We start from the raw sequence: 13,492 nt of genomic DNA on the forward strand, positions 1-13,492 counted from the left end.
TGTATATGAAGACATGGTTTGTCCATCAAGTCAGAATGGATTAAACAATTTTGCTTGTTTTGCAAAATGATCTTAAACCAAGTTACTCTCAAACCAAGGTTTTACTGTACACTGAAGTTTCTAAATAAGCACTTAATGTTTACTAAATTCAACTGCAAAGTATTTATTTAACAAAGGTATTTAATCATTTGCACTTGCCCATAGCAATACACTCTAAGCTTAGAGTATCTAGACTTAATGTGGCAGATTTCTGATTAGTTGATAAGGGTCACTCTACATCACTGCAGTTTTCACCATGGCAAGCTCATTATACTTTTATTATGTTAGCATGCAGCACCGTACCTTCACAGTAGGCATTGTCTTCTCTAAGAGACCTGAAACCATCACGGCAGATGCAGACACTTTTGTCAACCAGGTTTTTGCAGACTGAATATTCCACACAATTATGTCCGTCTGAGCAGAAATCATATCCTAATGAGGACAAGTTTTGTTTAGTAAATGCCACATACATTTCTAAATCATCATTGTGGTATGAAAATTGGAGTTGTTCTTGGTAGAACAGGCTAAGTTGGCACACTACAGCATTTAGCATCACTTTGTTAAAACTTTATGAGCAGACTAAAACATCTGAATTAGCAGGGAGGAACAGAAAATCAGCACTATTAAGTAGAAAACAATGTCCTATTTCCTAACTATATAAAGATTTTATAAAAATAAATATACAGAGATAGGACTTACTTTAACAGATTATTTGCAAAAAGATAGTTTACAATTTCACAAGCTCATTAATATGTTAATTTTTCTCAATACATTTTGGTCCTGTTTCCTGATTTGAAGAACTACACAATTCGCTCCAGTCGGCTGACTCTGAAAACAACAGACTGTCTGTGTGGCTGATATCTCAAAGGGTTGGTTCACCTTTAACCACTTCAATACCGGGCACTTATACACCTTGTTGCCCAGACAAATTTTGAGCTTTCAGCGCTGTCGCACTTTGAATGACAATTGTGCAGTCATGCTACACTGTACCCAAACTACATTTTTATCATTTTGTTCCCATAAATAGAGCTTTATTTTGGTGGTATTTGATCATCTCTGGAATTTTTATTTTCTTCTAAGCAAATAAAAAAAGACAACAAATTTTGAAAAAAAATGTTTTTTTGTTTCAGTTACAAAACTTTGTAAATAAGTAAGTTTTCTCCTTCACTGATGGGCACTGATGGGGCTGCAGTGACGAGCACTGATGAGGTGGCACTGGTGGGCACTGATGATGTGGCACCAATGAAGTGGCACTGATAGGCGGCACTGATAGGTGGCACTGATATGCGACACAGATAGACACTGATAGGTGGCACAAATAAGCAGTGATAGGTAGCACGGATTGGCAAGGATAGGTGGCACAGATTGGCAAGGATAGGTGGCACAGATTGGCATGGATGGGCATGGATAGGTGGCACAGATTGGCAAGGATAGGTGGCACAGATTGGCATGGATGGGCATGGATAGGCGGCACGGATGGGCACTCATAGGCGGCACGGATGGGCACTCATAGGCGGCACGGATGTGCACTCATAGGCGGAATTGTAGTGTACAGTATTGTAGGGATGGATGCCAATCAATGGCATCCATTGTGGGCACTGATTGGCATCTATTGTGGGCACTGACTGGCATCCCTGGTGGTCTAGGGGGGCCTACCTTGTGCTGGGCATCCATGGTGGTCTGGTGGCATCCCTGGTGGTCCAGTGTGGGCATCCTCGGGGGGCTGTGCTGATAATCAATCAGCACAGACCCCCCCTGTCAGAAGAGCAGCCGATCGGCTCTCCTCTACTCGCGTCTGGCTCTTCCTATTTACACTGTGATCAGCCGTGATTGGACACGGCTGATCACATTATAAAGAGTCTCCATCAGAGACTCTTTACTGAGATCGTAGTTGCGGTGTGTCAGACTGACACACTGCAACAACGATCGCCACGATGCCTGCCCCCGGGGGCACGCAGCTGCTTAATATCCTGATCACGTCATATGACGTCCGGCCAGGTTATCAAAACCACTTTGCCACTGTCATTTTGCTATATGGCGGACGGCAAGTGAATTGATCCCTCTTCATAGTCATTATTTTGAGTCCCACCACAGCTTCCAGTATGTAGGAATTTAATGATGCTGTCAGGGTATTCAGCCCTGTCCTGGATGGATGAAATGTTTAAAAAGGGAGGAGAAAGCATTAACTCATCTTTTCCCAACAGTGAGAATTTTGTTACCATCCCTCTACTGCCCTTACCTCCAACTTTGGTGCGGGCATAAAAAAATGCATTGAAACTTATGACATGTAGTGTATATGCGGCGCATGCGCTCTTAAGAAATGCCACCCGTGCCATTGCTTCAGAACCCTGTACTGTGACAGGCAGCTCCCGCGCAAAGCCGGAGCCCGCAGACCCGGAAGGAGGATGGGTGAAGATGGATGCGGCCTGCAGCAGAACGATGAGGGCTTCATTTGCAGGCAAGTTTGATGCATACTAGCACATTATGCCTTTAATTTTGCAGGTCAGAAAAAAATTAATAATAAAAAAAAACGCCACTTTACTTCCTCTTTAAATGGGTAAGAGAAAAAACAGAGCATATCCTTAATTTTTTTCATTTGCATTACAATGTGTTCTAAGTTATAGATGTGAAGGTTTAGTCTTTAGAATTTTACCGTGTTAACCTAGTCAATAATAAAAAAAAAACACTATATTTCCACAATAATACAGCTATTCACTGTGGCTAGTAACCATGGCAATAAATGATCTTGACTTTGATTCCACAATGCACTTTGTGATGGATTCTGGTTATGAGAGGAGTAATTTCAGATTAGTACTGGTGTATTTTATCCAGAGATCAAAAAAAATAAAAAAAAATAAATAAAAAAAGAAAGCATTCCATGGATTACAAATTGAAGGGCTATTGTTCATTCTTTAACCATGAGTGGTCAGTATCAGTCAAAAAGAGAAATGGCTAGGGTAGGATAGACATTCAGATGGTTGGGATAGGATAGACATTCAGATGGTTGGGATAAGATGGACACTCAAATTACCAGGCATTTGCACAATATTATATTATATATTATATTATATGCACAATGACTTTTCTTTGAATGAATTTACTCTCGGAAAAAACACACACACACTTTAAAAGACTTTTTCTTTCTCTCTTTTTAACTGATTCAGCCCCGGAAGATTTTACCTCCTTCCTGGCCAGAGCACTTTTTGCGATTCGGCACTGCGTCATTTTAACTGACATTTTAACTGATCATGTGATGCTGCACACAAAAAAAAAATGTATGTCCTTTTTTTCCCCATAAATAGAGCTTTCTTTTGGTGATATTTGATCACCTCTGCAGTTTTTATTTTTTGAGCTATAAACAAAAAAGAGCGACAATTTTGAAAAAAAAAACGCATTTTTTTTTACTTTTTGCTATAATAAATATCCCTAAAATATATATATATATATAAAAATGTTGTCCTCAGTTTAGGCCAATATGCATTCTTCTACATAGTTTTGATAAAAAAAGAAAAATTCGCAATAAGCGTATATTGATTGGCTTGCACAAAATGTATAGTGTCTACATAATAGGGGATCGTTTTATGGCATTTTTATTTAAAAAAATTTCTTATTAGTAATGGCAGCGATATGCGATTTTTATCTGGACTGCGGCATTATGGCAGACAGATCGGACACTTGATACTATTCGGGGACCATTGCCATTTATACAGCGATCAGTGCTTTAAAAATGCATTGATTACTGTTTAAATGACACTGGCAGGGAAGGGGTTAACCACTAGTGAAGGTGAAGGGGTTAATTGTGTCCTAGGGAGCGATTCTGTGAGGGGGCTTGACTTCAACACACAGGACAGTGATCACTGCTCTCGATGACAGAGAGCAGTGATCTCTGTCCTGTCATTAGGCAGAACGGGGAAATGCTTTGTTTACAAAAGCATCTCCCCGTTCTTCCTCTCCGTGACATGATCGCGGCACCCGGCGGACATGGAGTCCGCAGGACCTGCAGTCACGGTGACCGTGGCAGATGCGCACAACATCGCTTCTTACCTTACCTGTACGCCCTTTTGCCTACCAGTGCCAATCTGCCAATGTAAATCGGCATGCACTGGTCGGCAAGTGGTTAAAGTCATCACAATCTCTGTTCTCAGCTGCATAAGGAGCTTGAGGGGGTGGAAGTGGACAAACAGCACACTGTGATTAACAACATCTTTCCTCTGATTCACTGTGTAGGGGGGCATGTTACTAGTCTTACCATTGGAGGACAGGCAGGCTATTCTCCCAGCTAATCCAGAAAATTGACTATGCTGAGATGGATGTGCTGTCATGCCCAGTGTGGTCAATTTGAAATAGAAATGCAGAGGGGCTGGCAGGATCACACAGTATTTTAGAAAAACTCAAGAAAAAACTCAAGTAAATTGTACAACTGGCACATATCAGGAATGTGAGGGCAATATATCATTTAAGTATACAAAATATGAAGTATTTTTTTTAAATAATGTGTGCTTCTATAGTAGAACTGGCTTGAGTTCCCCATCCTGGTATCTGAACCTAAGTGAAATCTGTACAATCTGTACAAATCTGAACAATTTTCTTTACAACGCAAATGTTTTCATGGCTTTAATTTTTTTTTAAATTTTGCTTTGTCAATCTTAATATACCTTTGCAGACTGTACAGCAGCTGTATCTCAGTACTATTTGTTGCGATTGTGGACAGTTCAAGGGTAAACATTCTGGGTTTTCTATTCTTTGCATTTTGCTGTTCTGTGAAAAAAAAATACAAAATACTTTTTCTTAATTGTATACACTCAATATCATTTGATTTTTTAAAGCAATGGTTAATCAAAAAAACAAAAAAAGTATACATATGTGTTTGTAGTTTTAGTCATATATGCATTTTATATACTGTATGTGAACCCAACCTGGTAGCACAGCCACAGGGACTGTTGCCCTACACAATCAAATATCTATATAAAAAAATATAATAATAATTTATTTATATGCATACAATATATTTATTACACACACTTACAACTATTTGTATGTTGTAATTTTAGTTACATTTATAGTACAGAGAAGCCCCTAATTACATAGCAGCTGCAGATCCAGGGCAGCATATAAGAGGAACCAATGCAATCCATTTTCCTTCTGCAGCCTTTCAGCAGCTGCTGGAGGAAAATGGAAAAGATCCCGTACATGTCGCCTTGCGGACCATCCTATCCCCCTCTTGCTGCCTGGGGCTCCTGTGTATGCCCCGATTCCCCCGCCAGCTGCAGCAGGGGATCGGTTGATGGAGACCAGATCCTGGTATTCCGTCACCATTGGGGGGGGCCCGGCTGGGGGTCAGTGGGGCCCTTTGTGATTTCTTGCACCGGGGCCCTGAAGGTTCTAGCTATGCCTCTGCACTGACCAGTGTATTCTGACAGAGGCCTGCTGTCAGAATACAATGTCCCAGCAGGGGGGATACCTCCATCCACGTGGCTTGGCCTGGATGGGTGAATCCATTCCCCTTTTTTCCCCCCATTAAGCCCACCAGCTGAACGAGACAAAAAACCTAAAATGTCTAAACCCAGGTTAAAGGCTGGTCCACACCAGGCAATTCTCATGCATTTCCAAGAGGTGCATTTTGGTTGCAAAATGCACAGGACAGTGCTAAAGGTAAGACTTATGCCGCGTACACACCATACTTTCAGTCAGAAAATGTTCGATGGGAGCTTTCTGTCAGAATTTCCAACACACAAAATTTAAGATCTGGATCTCAAATTTTCCGACAACAAAATCCGTTGTCGGAAATTCTGATCATGTGTACACAATTCCGACACACAAAGTTCTATGCATGCTCGGAATCAAGCAGAAGAGCCGCACTGGCTACTAAACTTCAATTTTCTTGGCTCTTTGTACGTCACTGCATTCTTGACGTTCAGGATTTCCAACAACATTGTATGACCGTGTGTATGCAAGACAAGTTTGAGCCAACATCTGTCAGAAAAAATCCATGGATTTTGTTGTTGGAATGTCCGATTGTTTGTACGCGGCATAACTCTACTTTTAAAAATGCAATGCACCATATAACACGGAATTGTGGTGCAATGGAAATTGGTGTCTACAAATGCACTAAATTAGGGATCCTCAAACTACGGCCCTCCAGCTGTTGCAAAACTACACATCCCATGAGGCATTGTAAAGCTCTGACTTTCACATGATGGGAATTGTAGTTCCTGAACAACTGGAGAGCCGTAGTTTGAAGACCCATGCACTAAATTTACACTCTGTGTTTGGGATGCGGTTAATATATTGGCACCCACATGCAGATCACAGAAACACGCTCTGGTGTGAACCGGCCCTAAGAATGGAAAGCTTTGTATACTAGCAATCAGTTAGGCTATGTTGTTTTGAAGCACCGTCAGTCTAACAATACTACAGGTGCTGGAAGCTGGAGGAATTGCTGCTGCAACAGCTTACAGAAGAGGAGCTCCAGAGGAACTCAGCAGTGGGATCATGTTCATTAAAGAGAATGTATACTTTGTTAGTGTGTTAATGTTTAAAATAAATAAATCTAATAATAATATTTAAAAAATTTTTTTTATATATATATATATATATATATATATATAGTATATATATATATATATTTTTTTTCTTTTATGTATAGATGTATTCAGTGGCTGCCATCTTTTCTCACTACATGTACAGACTCTGCTACACAAAGGTTGTACCTTACTGCTCTCCCCAACAATGCAAGCCTATGACTTGGCTGACTTGTTGCAAACAATGTACTAGGAGAATTTGAGCTCTTACCCTCAGTAACTGAGAAACAATGAGACTGAATCAAATGAAGAGCTCCTTCTTGTCATTCATCTACAATTCTCAATATTGTACACTCACAAGCATCTTACAATGTGAAAGTCATATGAAAAATTACTGGAAGACATAGGCGTCGCCAGGGGGTGGCTGGAGCCCCAAATGTGGAGCTCATAGCTTCGAGTCTCAGCTGCGTGGGTGGCATTGAAGTTGGAGGAGAGACGAGCGGGCGGACGAGCAGAGATGACATCTCGCTCCACCTGCCCGTCACCTCTCTTCTGTCCTCACAGCCGGGCCACTTTAACATGGGAGAGATGTGCGGTGGGGAGCAGAGAAGATGACATCTATCACTGCCCGCCACACATCAGTGCTCTTTTACCCTCACAGTGCAGGCCTCATAAATGTCATAGGTTCGGTGGGGAGCAGAGAGATTACATCATCTCTCACTACCCACCCCGCATCAGTGCTGCCAGCCTGCCACCATTGGAGCGACAATGCACATTTGGTGGCATGGCAAGGGACGTGGCAAGTGACAATCCACATCTAGTGGCAGGTGATGGTGGCAAGTTAAAAGGCTGCATCTGGTGACAGGCGATGGTGGCAAGTGACACGCCTAGGGCTCTGCATTATAGCGAGTTGAACCACTTCATTATATATTACAATGTAACAATAGAAGCAATGCGCTTTGATCACCCTGACACCATATCAAACATGGTACCATGATGATTGAAACGCCAACACCAGCCTTCCTTTGGCCACGAAAAATTGCTTACCACCGACGTGCCCCCTTCCCCCCCAGGTCGGTAACCACTGCTATGGGCTCTAACCCAAGATTTTTTGCAGACCTAGCAATGCCCCTGTTGGAAGACAATATGCCAATACTTCTGCTCATTGTATTTAGGGGAGAAACTCCCTTTAACAAGCCAGTGAACAGGCAGGTGCTGTGAAAAGTTGCAAGAGTAAGGAGTGTGTAGTGTGACAGAGGTTTGTGAATCACGAGTGGCAGAACAGAAAGTCACTTAGAGCCCTTTCACACTGCCAGCTCATTGGCGGTAAAGCACCTGTATTTTTAGTGGTGCTTTTCAGGTGCTAGCAGGGCACTTTTAACCCCCCGCTAGTGGGCGAATAAAGGGTATTAGTAAAGTATATTAATAAAGTGTTTGTTTGGCCAGAAAATTTCATTTTTTCATCTTTCCATCTATTCAATCCTTTGTCCTTGTTGTTTTAACTTTCGATAGTAAAACATTTTTTTTCTGCCAGTAAATACTTTACTGCCTAGGCTTATGACATCATGCATAGCTCTCTCTCTCGTAGGAGTTTGCCAGGAAGGGAGGGTGGATAAGATATAAGAGGGCCAATGAGAGCTGCAGAACTGGAGGTGTGCCTCTGTGTGTCTGTGTAAACCAGGATGTGAACAGGCAGCAGCTTCAGCTGCCCACAGCTAAAATGGTTGCAGCCAGCAGTGGAGGGAGATTTCTGCAGCATATTTGGCAAATACAGAATCACAGTATAAAGTAAATATAAAATATGCAAAGTGGTTGGAGGAAAGTTTCAGAACGGCAAAGGCACAGTGTGTATATTATATTATAATATATTATATATATATATATATATATATATATATATATATATATATATATATATATATACATACATACACACACACATATACATATACACACACACACATACATATATACAGTGTACACATATATAAACACACACACAAATGATCTGACACTTCTGGGTAGCTTGCTTCCACTGTTACACACAGCGGAAGTCGATCGATGGGTGCACGGTACCCAATGTCCTTCGGCTCCCAATCGTTAGGCAGAGAGTCAGAACTGCGATCTGCTTATGTAAAGAAGGCAGGTCGCCATTTTGACAGGAGGAAAGGGATGGAATGTGTGTCCCTGCAAAGGGAATAAATTCCATCGCTTACCCAAGTAAAAGCACCTCACACAGTATAGGAAAACACTGGCTAGACTGGCTAGGCACACAGTTAATACTTTGATTGCCCCTCATGTTAATCCCTTCGCAGCCAATATCATTACAGTGACAGTACATATTTGTTGGCACTGATCAGTATATTAGTGTCACTGGTCCCAAAAAGGGTCAAAAGTTTCAGTGTCAGAATATCCACCGCAATATCGCAGCCCCGCTATAAGTTGCTGATCGCCACCATTACTAGTAAAAAAAATTATAAAAATATCCCATAGTTTGTAGATGCTATAACTTTTGCACAAACCAATAAATATATATATATGCTTATTGGAAAAAAAAAACTACATTTACCAAAAATGACGCCGCAAAATACATGTTGGCCTAAATTTATAAAGAAATTCGATTTTTTTTTAATTTTTGTATTGGATAGGTTTTAAAGCAGAAAGTAAATAACGCAAAAAATAAAAAAAAATGCAGAGGTGATCAAATACTACCAAACTAAAGCTCTATTTTGTGTGGGGGGGGGGGGATAATTTTATTTGGATACGGTGTTGCACGACCGCACAATTTTCAGTTAAAGTAACACAGTGCCATATCGCAAAAAATGGCCTGATCATGGATGGGGGTAAATCTTCTGGAGTTTAAGTGGTTAATGAAGAGTAATTTTAGGTACGTGGGTAAGAATTGTTGCCAAGTACAGATAGATGCAAAATACAAAATATTATTTAAAAAAAAAGTATACATGTCAATTTAGCCTACTGGACACAGATGGCAGAACAAATCATTTTGTAGTTAGTAATTAAGTAAAACATCACTATAGGCACTTGCAAAAAAATTGCTTTAGCGGGAAATGAAAAATGGGTGCACATGATAACCAATCTCCGTTCTAGGGCTGCAATGATTAAAAGAGCCTTGCTCAAAGGAAACTCGCTGTTATATTATGGTGTTTGTCATTCTGGTAAAAGCGTATGCAAATGTATTTGCATGCTGTCATCCAAGCATATGGGTTTACCAATTGGGATTTTCCAGTGCCATTAAATAAACTGAATAAAAAAACATATCTGCTTGGAAAATGAAAGTAATTTGAAATAAATGACTCCTCCATCTGCATGTCTCTGCATTAGTTTAGTGGATTTAAACACAGATTCTAGGGCTGTATTATAACCATTTAGCAAGCAGCTTTCTTGTCTAAACTGTTTAAACATGAATATTAGATGATGACGGAATGACTTTATATTCCATCTTCACGGGGAAAAAAAACCTTTGTTTAAAGAATAGAATTGTTCTACATGTTCTTGATGTACGTCACGTTTTTCTTTTCTTAAAAGAAGGGCTTGAGCATGAAACAAAGGCACAGAATGTATTCTCACATGCATTTACAATGGCAATTACTTCAACAGATGCTGTGTGGGAAAGAGAAACAATAAAGTGATACACATCTAAAAAAGCATTGTATTAATAATCTCTACCAACAGCATTGCGCTACACCAGTCTTTTTTTTACCAATTTACTTAGCAGTTATTCTATACAAAAATCTACAATTCTAGGCCTCCTTTCACTATTTCAGCGCTATAGATGTATCAGATTTCATAAAATCTATATCAAACTTTCACATTTGCAATAATTGTCAGTACTGTATATAAGTAATACAACACATACAATTTCAAAAGAGATAATAATAAAATTAGCACAAAACCAACTCAGGTGCCTATAATTGTTATAGCAGTGCTACTGTCAAACTCTATGATCAGCTTTCATGTGAATGTAACACACAAGGGGAAAAAAAAAAGCAGTTGACGGATGGTGTGGAAAAGTTGCCCTCGCAGGAAGTTGTATCGACGAAACTAGTCAGGGCGTGACCTTACGACGACCAGACGTGACGAGTGCATTCCACGACCAGGAAGAGACTAACCAGGAAGCAAGCAGTGGATGCCATTTCCCACAGACCATGAGTCGCACGATTCACGGTTTTATGAGGAACATTCCTCAAACTTGCCTAGATAGGTTTTAAGCTGTTTGGCTGATACTCTTTATATGGAAATCTTTTGCTTAATAAACTGAGAAAATTGAGTACTGTCCGTGATACTTTTTTTATTTGCACTAACATACAATTTTTCAGGACAAGCTTTCGGGGTATGTCCCCTTCTTCAAGGTCCAAGCAGTAATGATTTACAAATTTTTAAGCAGAATGTAAAAACAAAACAAAACAAAAAACACCTAACACATATAGCTGCTTAATAAACTGAAAGAGAAAATGGAATTATACTATTGGAGCCTTTTTCTGTCTAAGAAACCAGAGGAGAATTTAGGATAAGCTATGACACCTTCCTTGATGCTGAAGAAGATCCATGCGGGATATATCCATCCCTCTGGTGAGTATGAACCCCCGAAGGGAAGTGTGATGCAAGGACTCCAGTGTGGAGTGTTTAATTGTGTGACATGGCATGACCACCACCTGAGGTTTCTGAGACTTTTCCACACCATCTGTAAACTGCCTTTTTTTCCCTTGTGTGTTACATACACATGAAAGATGATCATAGACTTTATGATAGTAGCGCTGCTATAACAATTATAGGCACCCGAGTTGGTTGTGTACCAATTTTATCATTGTTGTAAGTGTGAACGTTTATTAATGTGCGCAAGTCCGAATTGTGTAATACCCTATTTCTTCCTAGTAAACGCCAATCATGAGTTTGCTATGCTGTACTGCCAAATCATGTATGCATAATACATATAAACACACATATACTGTATACATACAGTGCCTTGAAAAAGTATTCATACCCCTTGAAATTTTCCACATTTTGTCATGTTACAACCAAAAATTTAAATATATCTTATTGGGATTTTATGTGATAGACCAACACAAAGTGGCACATAATTGTGAAGAGGAAGGAAAATGATATATGCTTTTCTAATTTTTTTTAAACAAATAAATATATGAAAAGTGTGGTGTGTATTTGCATTTAGCCCCCTTTAATCTGATACCCCTAACTAAATTTAGGAACCAATTGCCTTCAGAATTCACCCAATTAGTAAATACAGACCACCTGTGTGTAATTTAATATCAGTATAAATACAGCTTTTCTGTGAAGCTCTCAGAGATTTGCTAGAGAACCTTAGTGAACAAACAGCATCACAAAGGCTAAGGAACACAACAGATAGGTCAGGGATAAAGTTGTGGAGTAGTTTAAAGCAGAGTTATAAAAAAAATTCCAAGCTTTAAAACGTCTCATGGAGCACTGTTCAATCCATCATCCGAAAATGGAAAGAGTATGGCACAACTGCCAACCTACCAAGACATGTCCGTCTTCCTAAACTGACAGGCTGAGCAATGAGATAATTAATCAGAGAAGCAGCCAAGAGGCCCATGGTAACTCTGGAGAAGCTGCAGAGATCCACAGCTCAGGTGGGAGAATCTATCCACAGGACATCTATTAGTCGGGCACTCCACAAATCTGGACTTTATGGAAGATTGGCAAGAAGAAAGCCATTGTTGAAAGAAATCCATACGAAGTCCCATTTGCAGTTTGTGAGAAGCCATGTGGGGGACATAGCAAACATGTGGAAGAAGGTGATCTGGTCAGATGGGACTAAAATGTATCTTTTTGGCCTAAAAGCAAAGTGTTATTTGTGTCGGAAAGCTAAAACTGCACATCACCCTGAACACACCATCCCCACCATGAAACATGGCGGTGGCAGCATCATGTGGGGATGATTTTCTTCAGCAGGGACAGGGAAACTGGTCAGTGTTGATGGGAAGATAGATGGAGCCAAATACAGGGCAACCCTTAGAAGAAAACCAGTTTGAGTCTGCAAAAGACTTGAGACTGGGGCGGAGGTTTGACAACAAACCTAAACATACAGCCAGGGCTACAGTGGAATGGTTTAGATCAAAACATATTCATGTGTTAGAATGGCCCAGTCAAATTCCAGACCTAAATACAATTGAGAATCTGTGGCAAGACTTGAAAATTGCTGTTCACAGATGGTCTTCATCCAATCTGACAGAGCTTGAGCTATTTTGCAAAAAAGAATAGGCAAAAATGTCACTCTAGATGTGCAAAGCTGGTAAAGACATACCCAAAAAGACTTGCAGCTGTAACTGCAATAAATGATAGTTCTATAAAGTATTGACTCAGGGGGACTAAATACAAATGCACACTTATCAGATATTTTCTTTGTAAAAAATGTGAAAACCATTTATCATTTTCCTTCTACTTCACAATTATGTGCCACTTTATGTTGGTCTATCACATAAAATCCCAATAAAAAAATTAAGTTGTTGGTTGTAACATGACAAAATGTGGAAAATTTCAAGGGCTATGAATACTTTTTCAAGGCTCTGTACATATACACGTTGGTGGCACTAGCTTGCAAGAATTTGGACAACACAGTGGCTAAGTGGTGAGCACTTCAGCATAGCAGCACTAGTGTTGTTGGTTAGAATACCAACCACAAAACTACCTACGTGTAGTTTGCATGTTCTCCCTTTGTGGGTTTCCCCTGGCTACTTTGGTTTCCTCCCACATCCCAAAGACATGCTAGTAGGTTAATTTGCTCCTTTCTAAATTGATCCTAATATGTGTATGTATGAGTGTGAGTTAGGGACCTTAGATTATAAGCTCCTTGAGGACAGGGACTGATGTAAAATGTATAATATATAAAGTGCTGCATAAATTGATGGAGCTATGCCTGTAATAAAAAAATTAAT

The 13,492-nt window shown here is 40.0% G+C and overlaps 1 protein-coding gene across 1 annotated transcript in view; it reads right to left on the reverse strand.

Moving 5' to 3' along the window:
• NELL2 (neural EGFL like 2) overlaps nucleotides 1-13,492 on the reverse strand; it is a 438,239-nt gene that overhangs the window by 157,754 nt on the left and 266,993 nt on the right. Inside the window, exons 11-12 of the mRNA XM_077472831.1 lie at nucleotides 4,695-4,797; nucleotides 343-471 (exon numbers count right to left, since the gene is read on the reverse strand). Coding sequence (XP_077328957.1) covers nucleotides 343-471; nucleotides 4,695-4,797 — 232 coding nt within the window. The remainder of the gene's footprint in view (nucleotides 1-342; nucleotides 472-4,694; nucleotides 4,798-13,492) is intronic.

The sequence above is a fragment of the Lithobates pipiens genome, unplaced genomic scaffold (genome assembly GCF_037356315.1).
Source record: "Lithobates pipiens isolate NorthernLeopardFrog02 unplaced genomic scaffold, aLitPip1_a1.2 Scaffold_8, whole genome shotgun sequence".
Lineage (NCBI taxonomy): Eukaryota > Metazoa > Chordata > Amphibia > Anura > Ranidae > Lithobates > Lithobates pipiens.